The sequence below is a fragment of the Ornithodoros turicata genome, chromosome 4, assembly GCF_037126465.1.
Source record: "Ornithodoros turicata isolate Travis chromosome 4, ASM3712646v1, whole genome shotgun sequence".
Lineage (NCBI taxonomy): Eukaryota > Metazoa > Arthropoda > Arachnida > Ixodida > Argasidae > Ornithodoros > Ornithodoros turicata.
The window spans coordinates 83,497,840-83,514,797 of NC_088204.1; the positions used below are offsets into that span (position 1 = coordinate 83,497,840).

The following is a 16,958-nucleotide window of genomic DNA, read 5'->3' on the forward strand; positions in this document are numbered from 1 at the left end:
AAAGCGACCTACCCTACACTCAAAAGCATCCTATTGTACTACCAAAGCAGGACCCTTACTCGGAAGCTATCATCAGAAAGTGCCATTTGGATGTGTTACACAGCGGTATGCGAGATACCCTAGTACAAGTGCGAGAGAAGTACTGGATAGTACGTGCTAGGCAAGCTGTCAAGAAGGTTATAAGAAGTTGTGTCATATGTCAACGATACAATGCGCAGGCTTCAAGACAAACCCCAGCACCGCTGCCAGCGTCAAGGGTATCGCAGTCGGAGCCGTTTACAGTTACTGGACTTGACTTCGCAGGACCATTGATGGTGAGGACGAGCCGATCAACGAGGCAGATATACTTCGTGATATTCGTATGCGCAACAACGAGGGCCGTACACCTGGAAGTAGTGGAGGATATGGCCACGCCAACATTTTTGCTGGCTTTCCGAAGATTTGTTGTACGACGTGGAATACCGAGCAAGGTGTACAGCGACAATGCGAAGACCTGAACAAACAAAGAGTTGAAGAAATTGTGGAAAATTGTAACTGGAGAGGGTGTCAAAAAGAAGATCACTGACTGGGCAATTGATTGGCGATACAATGTTCCGTACGCTCCCTGGTGGGGCGGATTTTATGAGCGACTCATCAGATCCGTCAAGGTGGCATTGAAAAAGACCATCGGCGCAAGGTGCCTGAACGAGACAGAGCTCACCACTATCGTTACCGAGATAGAAGCTGTTATAAACTCGCGGCCCCTCATTTTTGTTTATGACGATCAAGAGATCCGCCCATTGTATACTGCAGCGTTCCTTACGGGAAAAAGACTAACAACGCTACCAGCTTCTGACACAGGCGACATGCCGGAAAGCTCATCCGACACCATCCAACGTTGCTGGAGGCAACGAGCGGAAAGCTTACGTACTTTCTGGGAGAAATGGTCACGGGAGTACCTTACAGAACTAAGGAATCTTTGGAGTAAACGTCGTGGTAGAGCATTACAAGAGGGCGACATGGTCATCGTACGCGAAGACTGCAGGCCGAGGCAAAGGTGGACAACAGGAAGGATTTCACGATGCCTGCCAGGAAGGGACCAGAAATCACGGGCATCAACGGGTCAACTATCGTCCGATGTGGTGAACTTTTGTATAAACTTGAAGTGTGAAGAAATTACATTTCTTCGGGGGGCAGTGTGTAGGAACTGTTGTGAAGGAAGACGACGAGGAGAGACGATGAGAGGAGAACGAAGTTGGAGTTTAGGTTTTTGGGTTTTTTGGGCTTTGGAGTTCGTGGAGGTCGGTCACGCGGTGGATCTGTTCCGAAATAAATAGGTGTTACTTTGGCCAGAAGTCTCTCTATTAAGGTCCGGGGCAAGAATTTTCTACACCATAACCAAGCGATATATGTCCCGCACAATTCGGGAGACATACAGCAAGTTCCGGGAAGCTCATCCTTAGGTCAAAATGAGCTTGACGAAGTTTTACTCACTTGGACCGCCGCACGTTACAATGAGTCCCTACAGAGAGGAGTGTGTATGCGTTTACTGCGCGAACTATGATTTGTGCCTCACAGCGCTGAGTCTCGTCTCGGAGAAGACATTTACGCTTGACGACATCAAATCAGTGTGCCTGTGTACTACAGAAACACTGGAGTGCACTCTGGGAACGTGTAGCCTGTGTCCAGGAAGTGGTGCTCTGACTGCAGACGTGTTGGAGATATCGGCGGATGCGGAGCAGATCGAGGTCATCCTGTGAGAGTCAAATGCCCTCAAGAAGCTTGTACTTGACATTGAGGAATTTCTTGCCCTCCTCAGAAAATGGCTTGTGCTGTACATCACACATGATAACGTGCGCAACGTTCACCGCGATACGAAATGAGAAGATGCTGCAGGATTCGAAGCCGAAAATTGGACTGTGGTTTTTCCTTCCGAAATACAGGGATACCATTGGCAGAAGAAACAAATCACAATATTTACCTGCGTGGTAAGCACATTCTCCGGTTCCAAGTGTTTCGCCGTTGTGTCAGACGACATGCAGCACGACACTGCTTTGACACTTCTGGCAAGCAGAAAAATCGACAACCACATGGATGAGACTGGACCCTTGTACAGTACGTGTTCTTACGTATCGGATGGCGCCGCTGCACACTTCAAAAACCAATTCCAGTTCTACGAGCTGCAGAGAACTCGTCATGTTACGAAATGGCTGTTCAGTGCATCTGGCCACGGTAAAAATGCCTGTGACGGGATCGGTGGTGACGTCAAGCGCACTGTTTCACTCCACAACCTTCGGTCGGCTCCATCAGGAGCTATCCAAACAGCAAAGGATCTTGTCGTGAAATTACAGCCAAAACTTGAAAGGATGCAAAGAAGTCAAACGCCCTGTTCCGAAGCTTCGCTCTTGCTACACATGGGCAAGAGAGGGTGACTGTATCTACTAATTACTAGCTTATTAGATAGCTCTTACCTTTTTGTTTTGAAATGTCACGCATTAAACTTGTGTGCTCGTATCACTTTTCTCAAGTCATTTACTAGACACGCTAAAACAATTTGCGGGCTCTGTAGGAAGCAAATCAGCAGAAGAAAATATCTGCCGATTTCGAGCTGTTTGTTTTTAAGAAAAGCATACTCTCCGTTGGCTTTTTTGATGGCCACATTTGATTCTGATCAGCATGCCAGTGTTGGGCGTCGATGTTCATGAATTGTTGTGTAGGCATCATAATGGCACTGCTCGGATCGAGTCTTCTCGGGTGGTGCTGTGCAGAAAGTGTGTATGTGTGCAATAGTGTGTTGCATCCGGTGGTATCAACTTTCTTGACGTTGCGCTACTGCTTGTACAGCTAGCGCGTTTTCGTCTACTAGCTGCTACTTATGTTGAAGGTTGTGGCGGTGATGAAACTGCTAGTCGGTACACTTGCAGAGGGTTCAGGCAATGACCCCCGTTTCTCTGCCGGGTATTGCACTTTTTTCCTAGTCGGGGTTAGTGTGAGTGTGCTGTGGCTTTGAAATTTGGCAAATGTATAATAAGTAGACCACCAATTTCCATGCAAATGCATAGACTTTCTCTCGATATGGTGTCGTATCTGGACAATAAGAACACTTTTACTGGTGGTTTGAGACCCTAAAGGTGTTTAACGTGCATGGAAATGTACCTTTTGTACGTTATGGCATGTTCCACACGAAAATGCGCGCACAGTGCGTATTTTGGGACATTTCGTTTCTGTTCCAAGTACCTTTTCTCTCTCTCTTTTTTTCTGTTCCTTTTCCCACTGAACATTTTATTGTCTTCGGGAACGCTTTTGGTGAGAATTTCGGTCACAGCATAATAATAATACGGATGTTTCGGAAGGATGTGGTGTTCAGCCCCACTCTGGCTTCTCCACTGCGCGAAACATTAGAAGCCAATATTCAAGCTTGGCGAGCGCGCTCTCTGTATACTATTGGGAACACCATGCACCTCGCATGCTGAGCATAAACATTGCTTCCAGCATATCAAAAGAGGTGGTCCAAATTACCGCACGTGCAGCCACGATCAGACTGATACAGACTACGCGCACTCCGAATTATATTATTATTCGGTCTGCACAATGGCGCAGTGCTAAAAATGCCAACTTTATGACTGTGGTACGTGTACTATGCCTTCTTTGTTGCATGCTCCTGAACGGCGACTATATTATTTTACCGCATGATCTCCAATACAGTACACAAATTTTGTCAAAAATTCATTGACTTCGCAGTTCGCAGCAATAACGATACAAATTAACACTTTTAATGCATATTTCGAGTTGCACATTTAGCGTTGCATGAATAGCATACGCATATTTTGAGTTTTTAGTACATATTTATCCGCGATTATATTATTTTCGGACGAAGCTGTCACGGCATGTGGACATTTTATGCGGCAATGTCAGCGTAAAATCATAACGCGGAAGCACGGTGTGCTCTAGTTGCCCAAAACGACATCATTTTGTTCACCTGACACTGACCTACCCAGAATTGATACTGCACAATACCCTTTGCTTTGTCTACCTGATCATTTGCCCAGGAAGCAGGTATGTTTCGGTGCTAGCAAGAAGAAAAAGAAAACCGAGCGCCAGAAGACTCTCTGATTTACATAACTGATATCAAAGCGTCGCTTCTTTACGCGCCAATCTCCACAGCACATCTGCTCTATGGAGCGATGCAGCCCTCATCTCCTGTCGGAAGCGTCACCGAGCCCCCAACTCCAAGTACAACGTTGAAGACATCACATCACATCACATCATAATCTATCATGAGTGAATTCGGCGACCTATGGTGTTGATTTCTTCATATGTGATTTTTGTCAATTCGCTTTGGTTCTGGGGCTTGTGGCGTCTACAGGTTTTCCCATGCATTTTAGTCATAGTGTCATCTGATCCAAGTGCCATTTGAAATAATCCAGGTGCTATTCAATTTAATACGGGTGCCATCTGAAATAATCTATGGCATTTTTAAGCACTATAATCGTATACTCACACGACGGACATCATCGCGGAATATTCTAGTGGAAGGAAAAGTTAAAAAACAAAAAACAAAGAAGAAACTGCTGATGTGACTCAAGTTCTGCCACGTCTTGTGTTGAGTATTCGCACGGCACCAAAGTATTGGGAGTTGGAACACAAGCACAGCAAACGACACCATTGGTGCTGTCGTCTGCTATAGAATGCATTCTAACTGAGCTGCAGGATATTCGCTGCAGGCAGAAGAGTGCGAAAGAACATGCCGCACATAGCAGACGACACCATTGGTGCTGTCGTCTGCTACGGAATGTTTTGTCACTGAGCTGCAGGATATTCCATGCAGTTAGAAGAAAGACATGACGCACATAACAGACTACACAGTTGGTCCTGTCGTCTGCTACGGAATATCTTCCAACCAGTGCCTCCTCTACTACTCAATGCCTGTCCATTTACGCTTCCCTTTCTCACGGAGGGCACGTAGAGGGCGCCACTTCCCCATTCTTCCCTTGTCTGATTTCGATAAGCGAAAATGCGGTACTGCCTTCTGCCATTTTTTTTACTTCTGGGACCAAGAAAAAGGGGTATCGTTTCACGAGGTGCCTGTGGATCTCGCGTTATGAAAGGAGTGGTATAAAGTGATAGCGAGGAAAGATTGGGAGCTGAACACTACTTCCAACTGTTCCATTGTGTGCAGCAACCACTTCCTTGAGAGTGATTACAAAGAAAACATCAAAACACGAACATGTGCGGCAGGTCAGACCTGGGTGTAGGGTAGTGGCGCCGTCAAACGAGAGGTACGACACCTCTGACCAAATGGAAAGGCAATGGAGAGGCATAGAGGAGGCGCTGTTCCAACAGAGCTGAAGGTCATGTCTTTCTGTGTTCTTCTAATCTGGGAATATCCTGTAGCTGAGTCACAAGATATTCCACAACAGACCAATGGTGTCGTCTGCTATACTTCCACTCCAACTCCTGATATCTTGGCGTCGTGCAAATGCTCAACATAGGACACAGCAGATTTTTACCTTCCCTTCCACTACATGTCTGTAGAACATACAGGGTGTTCAAAATTAAGCTTTCACGAGCGCTACGCAAACCCAGCAATGACAGGAAACCGGATGATAACTTTACACTACTTGTGTAAGAAACAGGTGCTGCTAATTATGTAGCACCTGTTTCTTACTCAAGGAACAGAAAAAGTAGCACCAGTTTTCTTTTGTTCGCCTATTTATAAAGTGCTAGTGAAAGCTTAATTTTGAACACCCTGTATTGCGGGGATGTCCCTCATGTGAATACAGGGTTATGGTGCTTAAAAACGCCATAGATTAATTCGGATGGCACCCGGATTAACTTGAATGGCGCCCATATTTCAGTTGCCACTTGGACTAATTCAGATGGCACTTGGACTAATATGGGTGGGTAAACTTGTAGTTCCTATGCTGTACTTTCTATCATAATGGTTGATTTTTTTCAGGGATCGGAACCAGTATTTTTTTCAGTCCAGTTCAGACTCAGATTCAGGTATATCGGTTCGGTTCAGGTTCGGCTCCGGGAAAAACGACACAGGGATTGGAACCGTTACTTTCTTTCGGTCCTAGTTTAACCGGTTCATTGGCAGTAATTTTGCTCCATGAAAGCGAGCTTACCCTCACCGCATATGGTTGTAAGAGAAAGGTGTGAGATATAGAGAGTTTCAGGAAGAGTCTACTGATTGCCTCACCATGACCACTTGCGTTTTGCACAAGATGGTCAGGGTCTGACATTTTATTGTATTGCACACCGTGGTCGTCTGCTGAAAAGGAAAAGCCAAGTGCTGGAAGCCTTTGGCAGAACCCTGTCAGGGCCCTCATTTGTTCCAGCAAAAAACTGGCACAAACTTTTACTCTCATCTGGCATTGTACAAATAATAAATCGAAAAGAAAAAAAAAAGGTCGGTCGATAGTACAATTAGGTATTTCACCTCTGAACCGGTAACCGTATCAATTTTTTTCAGTTCAGTTCCGGTTCGGGACAAACAAAAAAATTGTTTGGGTTCGGTTCAGGTTCAATGGAAAATAACTTTTTTTCCGGTTTTCGGTTCGGGTTCAGTTCCGGCTCCGATCCCTGGATTTTTTGCATCCAGTCCGTTTTTACGCCGCAGCATCCGAGGTAGTAGAATATTCTTTTTGGTAATGATTCTTCCGGCAGATGAATAAGTCGTAGTGAGTTTATCTTACGTCAGGAAGGACCCTGGATAGCCACGTTTGTTGTTGCCGAGCTCTTGCCATCCAGGAACTTGATTATAGTTGGGGAAAAGACTATCATTTGTAAACGCCCCCAGGTATGTCAATCTTCCCACGTTGTATTTCTTGTAAGAATGTCTAGCCAAATTCCAAATACATCCGTTGAGGACTTTTTCTTTGCTATAGGTTCACTTGGTGTTTCTGCAGTTAATATTCTTCATTGGTGAGGGAAGTATTTATATTCTTTGGTACAGGTTATTTGCTGGTCCTCGAGGGTAAATTGTAGAGATGGGACGAATCCGATTCCGAATCCAAGGAAGGTTCTGCGAATCTTTCCAATCCTTTCTTTAAAAAGAGTTTAAAAGGCCAAGAAAAAAAAAACTGCGACAGAAAAGTGTTTTGAAGCAGAATATGGATACATTTGTTTAATGAAAAAAAAAAAAAAAGAAAGTTGAGTTTCGGGAAAAAATATACCTATATTTATTTTATTTATTTCACATTTACGTAATTTATTTAACATATACATAAATTGTCGAGCCTGAATTATTTCCATAAAGCTAAAGCAAGAATCAAACTTGTAATGTAACAGTTCCTACCTGCACTCTTTTAGTCCAGAGCAACGTAAACAAAGAAACAAACGTGGTCAGTGGATTCCCCGTTTTGGGCACTGGGATCTCGATCCCCTGCCTAGGATTTGCGGATTCCTAGTAAATTGCATTTTGCTTGGACCGTTGGTGCCTGCCAAATGTCATCCACTGTCGTTGAATTTAAATCCATCTATCTGGGCCTCTTCTGTGCATATGTTGCAGATCTCGTTCAGACGGTGGAATTATGGCAAGCACAGTGGCTAGACGTATACCTTTTGATTCATATTGACTGCCTCTCATCTATGTATGCCCAGCAGACCCTTGGTATAGTTTTCCTGTTAGACCTGTTCATGTCAGTTTACTGGTCATAATCTTGTGGTCTATCGCGTCATAAGGCCAAGAATAGGCAGTTGTTTCCTTTTTCATTCGCGATGTACCAACTCGCCCACACTATTGCCTCAGCCAACAATATATCTTGTCTTTCTTTCTTCTTTTCATCTCTGTTACTTGAGTTAGGATAAAATATACTGTCACATACTTGCCGGGTATTTTTTTTCTTTTCTGAAACCATTTTGGATCTGGCAGAAAGTGTTATGGTGTTTGCAAAAGTTCCAGAGATGCTATTGATGCCAAGAGGGGTGGACCTAAATATTCCCAGTTGCGAAATGGATCTGGAAATTCCCGTTCTTGAAACAAGGAAAATCAAGGAGAATGCTTCGTAATACGGAATGTCATGTTTATCTAACCATCCAAATTCGCGGGTTTTTTATGCCTGTCCAAGTCGTTTTAGGAAACGAAAGCAAAGTTTTAGGGGCCCGGTTAGGCTTGGCAGGACAAACACGACGGAACACCACGTTGGTGAGTTTATCATTAGGTTAGGTCAAGTTTGATGTTTGCAGTTTCCCACGCGCGACTGTGCATTTTATAGTCAAATAACATTTATTTCCACTTAGCTAGAAATGGGCTAAATCACCTCACTTTAGTGAGGTTAGTCCAGGTTAGGTTCTACAGATTGGGAGGATCGTTGGATCTAGTACCACATTTCCACAGGTACCCCAGCAAATTGTGATGTGTTACTATTGTGTTTTCCTTTAGGAGGTGCTGCGGAAGGTCAAACACTCTTGAGTTATGCAATTTGCCCTGCCCAGATTTAGTACCCAGAGTACCCAGATTCAGATGGGGCCCCTATTTTCGTGACTCAGGTTCTGCACCCACTTCTTCGGCACAGCTCGGCGACTGTGAGGGAACCTGTATAGAGCAAGCCCATTGTATTTACGTCAAGTTAAGTGCATATTTATCCGGAAGGGACTACCAATTAATGACTACAAATCTGAAGGCCAGCTACGTCCAGCACCTGCGCAATGAGGATGGAAATCTCGCACTAAAGAAATAAAGTTTCTTTGTCACGCATAATCCGTTAACGTGATAATGCACCGTGGTGGGAAGTTTCTTAGTCAGCTTGTTCCCACATATATCTCACATAGATGTAGCTCAAGGCAGGGGATGCCATTTTAGCCATTTGTGCCTGCATCTGACACATGGTCCCCCACCCTGTTAGGGTCACCCAATGCTGAATAAAACATCGGGAGAACACCCCCCTTGGGGCAGTCGATGAAACACGGTCACAGCACCAGCATCCATATAAGATTCGGCCCAAAAAATATGGTTTAAATCGGTTAATTTCTCCGCGATTGTCTATCACTATCGTTGGTAAGGTCATCGATTGGAGTTTTGTCTGCAAGCCACATCAAGAGGACCCCTCATCAAAGACTGTGATCATCTATATAGGTACGACTTGCAAAACACATTACGAAAGACATAAAGATGGACGATGTGCTTCGTGAATCTGTGGGTCGGAACGACGAGAGAAGATGTACGTCATTTGGTTAAACTTATTGAAGCAATACATCGCAATGCAATGGTGGAGTCAATACTGTACAGTGTCACAAATATTTTTAGGAAGTGCATTGAAACAGTGGTATTCTTTTTGATACAACATAAGAGGCGATGATTTGTTGTTAGGTTGTCTCCATTTTTTTCTTTATCCTATTATTTGTACAAGTATCTCAGCATTTATTGTCATTATTCTATCATTACTATTCATAGCTCGCTTTATTATCTTCCTTACAAGAAGGCGTACCAGCCCCCCACGTGGGATTATTTCTGCCTCCCCATTATTTGAGAACATTCCGACGTCCCTGTTTGTGTGTTGTCCTTCCTTCCGTGTTCTAACCTGAGAACATCAATTTCTATCGTGTAAAGCATTCAAAATTGATATTTGGGTGTTGATTATTAAGAGACCATGGAGACGTCGGTATATTTGAAAATACAAGCTCAACCTTGTGTATGGGACGCTCATCATAGTTGACAATGTAGAATGATAATGCATACTCGGAGCAAATAAAATGTAGTTTCTAATGTTCCACAAAAAGGATGTGTTGTAAAACCTACACCATTAAATGCTCACGAGTACTGCGACCCTCAGCAATGACGTTTTATTCCAATCCCACCGGCAGCTACCCCGAAGCAGAGGCAATTCAGTACAGAATAACAGAGAACATTTGGAGATTGGAGTGCTTACTCACCACAGCAACAAAGTCATCAAAGGTGATCGCAGTCGTTCTGCGTTCCAGGGCCTTGGCAGTTAAGATCTCCCGTTTGGCCGGGTCAACCTGGTCAAGGAAATCGTTGCTTTCCAGAGCCACCACAAAGTCCTCCCATGGAATCTCACCGAAGCCTTCGGGGTCAAACTGAAAGATTTTGTTACATGGAACGTCACAATTTCACTAACCAATTAGAAAACTTACCTTATCAAAAAGTCGTCTCCATTTCTGAAAGGCAGGAACAAGAAGGATTAGAGGGCAACTTTCTTCAGGAATACATGTTGGTTGGAATTCAATTTAAAGAATAAATGATCACTTTAAATAATGACGCAGATAAAATGTTGTTTCTAGCATTTAATAATGAAATCAGGACCTCCCTTTAATTGTTACTAGAAGGACGGTCCTTTAAAAAATAAATGGTCCAGAAGTTGGCACATTTCCCACTCAGCTCTCTCCACTTGTTCTCTCATGCTCAACTCATTTGTCACATTGAGCATGAGTGTGAATTTTGTCAAGTATATCACATTCCTCTGTGTAACTGTTCAGTATGTCTCAATGGGATATCATGATGCTTAGATCCACTTAGAAGTACATAGTACCCTCATTTCCTGTTCACTCATGCTCAACTCATTCGCCACATCGAGCATGAATAAGCATGCTCATGAGTGAGTTTTGCCAGAGTCTGCCTAAATTGTTCCCTTGATGGTCATACTTTCACCATACGGAATCACTTTCTTTGGTGTGGTGATGCATACAGACAGCAATGACTAGAGCGCAGATTTTCGTGCAATTTATTTTTTTTTTCTCGACACGGTTTCATATCTGGATCATGGAAAAAACGCTTTTGGTCTTGGTTTGGGACTAGTCTGAATGGTTCTATGGTGCATATAAATGCTTGCGTTGCACATTTCTTGCATATTTCACTCGAAGGTGCATGAAAAGTGCATATTTTGCCATATTTCCAGGCATGAGCGCTTACTTGTTTTTTCCCGAGTTCTGCTGGATTCACGAAAAATCTGTCGGAAATGTTTTGGTGGAATGTGGGCTGTTCCATCCACCACTGCATGCCAATCGGCCATACTTGACCTTCACCACATTACCGTTACAAAGACGGCCGCATTGTAATCGGCATGATCGAGTACCAAACGCAATACCATGACAAAACAAGCCACAGGCATTGCCTCGCGTACCATTTAAAAGGTTGTTTTTCTATCCAACAGTAATAATGACAAACAGGTCTGTAGAGGCCTTTAATATGACCTAAAGCCAGAGCTGAACTAATGGGTCGAACCAAGACGCCGAACGAGAATTGGGGCTCCCCCAAGGAAAAAGAAAACGGCAGTAAAACTGGCATAGAACTGGAGGAACGAGAGCAGGTGTAGTAGCCATTGTGTCAGGGTGAAGGTGACCAGTTTGACTGTGTCCGGGCGGCCCTGAATGGACAGCCACTTGAGGTGTTGCACGAGTGTTGACGAGTGGGGTTGCAACGCGCCCAATGAAAACGTGCATAGATGTTGCGAGGTCTGGTGCGGCAAACGCTTGGAAGATGATGGCTGATAGGGGAAGGCCGGATTCGAGACGTGGTTGCACGAAGAAAAGAAGACGCCAGATCGGGAGAAGAATTGGAATGGAAGCCCAAGTGAAGTGCCAAACACAAGCTCCGCGTTGGAGGTACCCAGGTCTTGTTTGAAGGCGGTGCATATTCAGAGAAAAAGTTGTTCTTACGTCAAAAGATACAGCCTCTGCTCCGACATTGAGGTCAGACGAATGAGCCCAGCATTGAGAGTGTCATACGAGACGACAAACAGGTCTGGCGAGGAACAGGCAGTTCTAAAGCCAGAGGCCAACTAATGGCCGGTGTAGCTTCAACCGGATGAGAATATATCCCTATTCCTAGCCTGACAAACACAAACATACGTGCATGTTTATTTGTCAATATAATAGAAAGTGGACGATAACACAGCGCAGACCCATAGCAAAGAGGTCTACAAACAAAAATGCTATCCACTCGCAGCAGCAATAATAGCCATTACTCAGTAACAGATAATGCCAGACTATCATACAGTAATCAAGCAATATAAAGGAGTCATCCTGCCTGGTTAAGACGATCGAAAAGAGCTTCGTTCATGGCAGGTTTAGAATTCTCTACTGCCTTCACACTTGCAATTCCCTATCTTTACCCTATTATATCCAATTGTTTGTTTACCGTAAGTATTTTTCGCATTACATAAATGAAAGTTGCCCACGTACCCAGTGTTTCATTTGACCAGGGTGAGTCTCAACTTTATGCAAAGTAAGGATAGTCGCATAATCCGAAGGAACAATTTTTAAATTCTTCTAATATGGTGTCATTATGCGCACGTATCTGTTTTGTAGAACACGAATAGGTAAGCGTAAGCACTACACCAGAGAAACTGCTCATCAAGACAGGTGTTGCCCAATGCTCAGGCTTGTTTCATCGTGGGTTTTGTTAACCAGCTAGCCTGATATTTATCGATGCTTCATCCATGATTTATCAATCACAAAGCCTTCAGCTTCTTGATTTATACCTGTGATGCAAATATTCCTCGTTGTGTACTGCAGAAGGGATGCGGTTTTATTTATCCGCACTCTAGTAATGCAATTTTTGTCTCTTTCTTTAAAAGAAGCAGACTAAAATTTAATTTCTGTTCATTATAGAAACTGTTCAAGAACAGCCTTTTCGATAAATTAATCTACCATAGTAGCAGGAGCTCAAAACCATGGAAAATGGATAAGTAAAGCACGTAATATAAAATGTGATTGTAAGCACCTTGTTTCTCTGGTCAGCCCAAGAGATACTTTTTATAAACTATCAAGTACAGGCAGGCAGTAGAAATGATATTCATTCCCACTGCTGCTCTGTGGAGATTGTCACTCACGTCACTCAGCAGCAAGGCCCGATGCAGCTCAAAGTCGTCCACCAAGTGATCCTCGATTCTTGCGTAGAATTCACCTCCTTCCGGGCCCGGCCCACACACCGGGCCCGCCGAGGGAAACGTCCCACAACCAGGTGTCTAGATGTTCCAACAAATTCTATACAGGGTGTAAGCATGTCGCAGGCTTGTCAACACAGATCATCTCTTGCAAAAATTCATTTGTCAAACTTATCTTCCTATGCTCCAATCATTTTCTCAAATCCCATATGTACTTGAGAGATTCTTCTCGACTCAATTCTCAAACCATCGAGCGCATGAAGCTAAAATATTTTCTTTCAGAATATCTGCAACAGAAACTTATTGTTTCCATTTCAAAACTATAAACTGTTTGCAAAAATCTGTCTTCTCTAAAACATAATCACTTCTATGCACAACTGTAGGATGGATTTTGATCTTCTTTATGTGATTTGAGAGTGTACGCTAGATGTGCAGCTCTATCAAGTCCATACGGGAAGTGTTGGCAATGAAGCCATTTTTTTAAATTGGTTCAAGGTTTTCAAGGGTCACCAAGTTGGTGTGCTGCCATGTGCCATTCTATTCAATAGATCTGTGTTGGGCTTACCAGAATCTTACCAGATTCCACAATAAGTGGTTACAGACAACGAGAAAGCAGATATGTCATCAAAACATTCCCCCTGCCATCCTCACCAAAGATATGATTCATATGAGTCAACATCCAGCTATGAGCCAAAAGAAAGAAATTCCTCGTGTCACTTTTTACTTTACCGCTTCGTTGACAGGAAAAATGACAGCCCCAAAAAGTGTAGCACAAGGGAAAAATCAAACATGGGCCCACTTGTATCGCTCCTAGAAAGGGAACGGATCACCGTTGGCTATTATGAACTTTGAATACAGTGCTGGACACCCAGCTAGTGTGTCCCTTTTGACTCAAGTCACAGGTGCTCGGTGATTTTCAATTTAACATTGGTATGGGGACAATCTTCCAAAGTCAAATTCTGTCCTCCCCGGGAATTGGACTAGGCGGCGCTGACCAATTCTGACCCACTGTGCTTCCACCCAAGACCCTCCGTTCAAAAAGACACTCTCGATACGGATATACAAAAGGGGGAATCAAGCGAAACTCTTGCACTTACCTCCAAACACACCGCCGGGTGGCCAAACTGAGCCACTTTCATCAGTGAATCCTCGCAGTTTCGTCAGAATCCGGAATTCACACTATCATACACCCCGCGTCGAATATACGAGCAAACGAGCTGACTCATCAAACGGATTCTATGCAACTCAAAGCACGCTTCCTTTGCGAGACGACACCATCTGCGCATGCGCAGGCATAAGCCTAATTTTTCTTTTTTAGAGCATCAGAGTGGGGCCAGCGGCTGATGATAGCAGGCATGCACAGGGCATCTCAAACGGCCTTGGGGATCACTAAGTTATGGATGGAAAGTTGAATAACTCGCAGTTGATAATCTCGAAAGGTTTGAAGAGAAGTTTTTAGAATTCTGGCAGAATCCCAACTGACTGTACAACTCTGGAGAGTTATTTTATGCCATATTCGTCCAACAATGTTTCTGTTTTGACTAATATTAAATACACCAATATAGACTGGCCAGAACGACTGCTGTTGGTGGAGGAGGAGTGGACGTGGTGAATAGGAAACTGTTTTTTCATGTGCTGGCTACCCGATACAAAGGGTATAGCCACTATGCCAGTGGCAGATCCAAAGTCAGATTATACATTGGATTTGCCTCTACACGCTCCTACAGAGAAACCCCCAAACCAATGGTCTGGATCCATCCTCATCAGAGGCTGGCTTCCCCTTTAATAATCGTGTCATCACCAGTGAGCAAACTGTTGACTGGACAATGTTTATTAAGCATGTACGCATGACAGACCACAATGGTAAACATTGCAGGTTGCTTTAGCCCGTCTTTCTGTACAAGTTGACACACAGCTAAAAGTAACGTTTGTGCATCAGCTTCAAGTGCCCATTGGCAAGTTTGTTCTACCATTAAAGGGCCCTGCGTGATGTCCTCAAAGGCACATCATAAAGTAACACTGCCTTCCTGGCAGTGAAACTTGCGTTGCACTCTCAGCACAACTATGCGCCCTTCGATGAAGATGAAAATGATGCCATCATTGCACTGTGGCACAAAAAAGAACACTAGCAAGGTACTAGACAGTATTGCTTAAAACCACACACCCTGCAATTGTCTTTAGAAGATTGAATTTAAAAAAAAAAGCAGGTTGTACTGGTTTGCCTGCAATATGAAAATGTCTCGTAACACAGTGTCTTGTAACACAACACCCAAGTCACTTTTATCTCTGTGCTTCCACTTCCATGGCATGTGGGGAAGAAGATGAAGGAGAAGCAGCAAAACCCACGTAGTTGTTATCTCCACCACGGAAGCTATTGCTGCTGCTGTTATTATTATGCATAGTGCCATACACACGGTGCGGTGACGTTCCCATGGAGGAAGACGGCGGACTTGTTGTCATCTTGGAAAAGGCCATCAGTGTGTCTGGGAAGTTTGGTGGTGTGGCAGGGGTGTTGGCAGGGGTGCACATCTGAAAATAAAATGAAAAATATTTCATCTTTCCCTTCAAGGTCAGCTCCCTTCCCGTAGTTGATCCAAATGAGCCACAGAAGGGACACTGAAAAGATGCCGTCCATTTAAAATGTTCCGTAAACAGATTACGAGCTCCCGATACACTCTCTGTGAATGTTGAGCCTGTACAGTCGAGAAAAATTATGTCTTTACATAGCTGGATGAAATCTGTCCACCTTACACAGAAAATTCATTGAAACCCCCCTCTCATCAAACATGCTATCTGCATTCTCTCCAAGGGACTCCAAACACGACTTTTCTCCCCACTTGTAAAAAGGTAAAGGTCTCCCCATTCGAATGCACCTAAATTGCAATGATTGCAAATCTGGACAAACAGGCGGGACACGGCTCCAAGCAAGACTATCAAAGTTTCACACAAGATAACAGCATTTCTACCATTTAAAACGCATTTTGGCTTATTGGATAAAAGAAACAGATATTTATTGCTGGCGTCTAGCAACTTACACCTCAGAGTTGTAGAGTGACAAAAAAGCGTGTGTTCATTGAGGAATGCCGATAGAACAGCAGCATTCCGAGAAAATACGGAAATTCAACCTGTCTTCAGCAACTTACTAGTCTAAATAAATATATACCAGCAGGTAACATGGGTTGGCGCAGTGCATACGATGGTTAGCACTGTTTAACATGAATAAGCAGCACATGATAAACAGAAATGTCATGAAATCCTTAACACCGACCGCATTGAAATGTCCAGCATGTGGGTGACAGCTCGGCACCGTCGCTTCTTGGAAAAAGATACTGAGCGCCGTCTGCAATGAAAATAGAAAAGGCAATGAGGCTCAGCCATGTTGGGCCAGACACCCCCGGAAACTCACCTCAAACTGCCAATGTGCCGCTTGTAAGAGTTGCTTAGCTTGGTCCCGCGCACATCCAGCAGCTAAAACGAACTGGTTGATCATCACTTGCTCTCGAAGGGAATCCATAATACGGGACTTTTTCACAGAGAAGCCACTTAGGGCAGCCGCTCTGTTTTTAACACGATCCAGGCGAGAGTGACGTCACGGTCAGATGGAAGGCGTCATTGGTTGATGAACATCACCAGCTCGCCTCTGATTCGTCACTAACAGACAGTTTCCTCTTCCGGCTGAGAACCAAAACACAGACGGGGAGGGAGGTTGAACGGAGCCGTATGTTGTTTGTAAACAAACCGATGCAGGTGGTTATGACTAAATCCTGTTTGGAGAGGACGAAAATGCCTAGCCAAAACGTCAGCGTCATCTTACACATATATTCATGCCGAGAAAAACAGTGCAAATAAACTGCTGGGTTTGACTTCTTTTGTGATGGGATCAAAATATGTGGCAAGAAATACCTGCTGCGCACGCATGTATTGACGCCATTTTATGCTTTTCTTTATTTTTTCGTGAGACGAGTGACTTGGAAGAGTGTTTACACATTGCGTTGAGAACAACACGCAACCTCACCTTCAAATAAATTTCTAGAAAATACAAATAAATATAGAGAAACAAACATAACACATTCCCCAAGCCATAGCCTCCTCTATACGTATAGAGGTGGCTATGCCCAAGCGTCTACT

The 16,958-nt window shown here is 43.9% G+C and overlaps 2 protein-coding genes across 4 annotated transcripts in view; both read right to left on the reverse strand.

Annotated features, from left to right (window-relative positions):
* Window positions 1–14,100, reverse strand: part of LOC135392207 (protein rhomboid-like) — a 45,212-nt gene extending 31,112 nt beyond the window's left edge. For 2 of the 3 annotated variants that reach the window (XM_064622920.1, XM_064622919.1), the window contains exons 1-4: window positions 13,928–14,097; window positions 12,777–12,911; window positions 10,081–10,104; window positions 9,859–10,023 (exon numbers count right to left, since the gene is read on the reverse strand). In XM_064622920.1, the coding sequence (XP_064478990.1) occupies window positions 9,859–10,023; window positions 10,081–10,104; window positions 12,777–12,911; window positions 13,928–13,969 (366 nt within the window). In that variant the 5' untranslated portion in view covers window positions 13,970–14,097. Of the gene's footprint in view, window positions 1–9,858; window positions 10,024–10,080; window positions 10,105–12,776; window positions 12,912–13,927 lie in introns of all 3 variants that reach the window. The other variant, XM_064622921.1, reaches the window with a different exon arrangement.
* A 543-nt stretch (window positions 14,101–14,643) lies between these two features.
* Window positions 14,644–16,567, reverse strand: LOC135392209 (UBA-like domain-containing protein 2). Its single transcript, XM_064622923.1, has 3 exons — window positions 16,237–16,567; window positions 16,099–16,170; window positions 14,644–15,359 (listed from the first exon to the last, which is right to left on the reverse strand). The coding sequence occupies exons 1-3, from the start codon at window positions 16,342–16,344 to the stop codon at window positions 15,111–15,113; spliced, it is 429 nt and encodes a 142-aa protein (XP_064478993.1). The 5' UTR covers window positions 16,345–16,567; the 3' UTR covers window positions 14,644–15,110.
* Between the last annotated feature and the right edge of the window lie 391 nt (window positions 16,568–16,958).

What these genes read in the sequence shown, in the direction of transcription:
- LOC135392209 (XM_064622923.1), bottom strand. Translation starts at nt 16,344, where the DNA reads ATGGATTCCCTTCGAGAGCAAGTGATGATCAACCAGTTCGTTTTAGCT. An exon ending in CGGCACATTGGCAGTTTGAG is followed by an intron (nt 16,171 to 16,236) that starts GTGAGTTTCCGG and finishes TTTTCATTGCAG; the next exon opens with ACGGCGCTCAGTATCTTTTT. An exon ending in ATGCTGGACATTTCAATGCG is followed by an intron (nt 15,360 to 16,098) that starts GTCGGTGTTAAG and finishes TTTTATTTTCAG; the next exon opens with ATGTGCACCCCTGCCAACAC.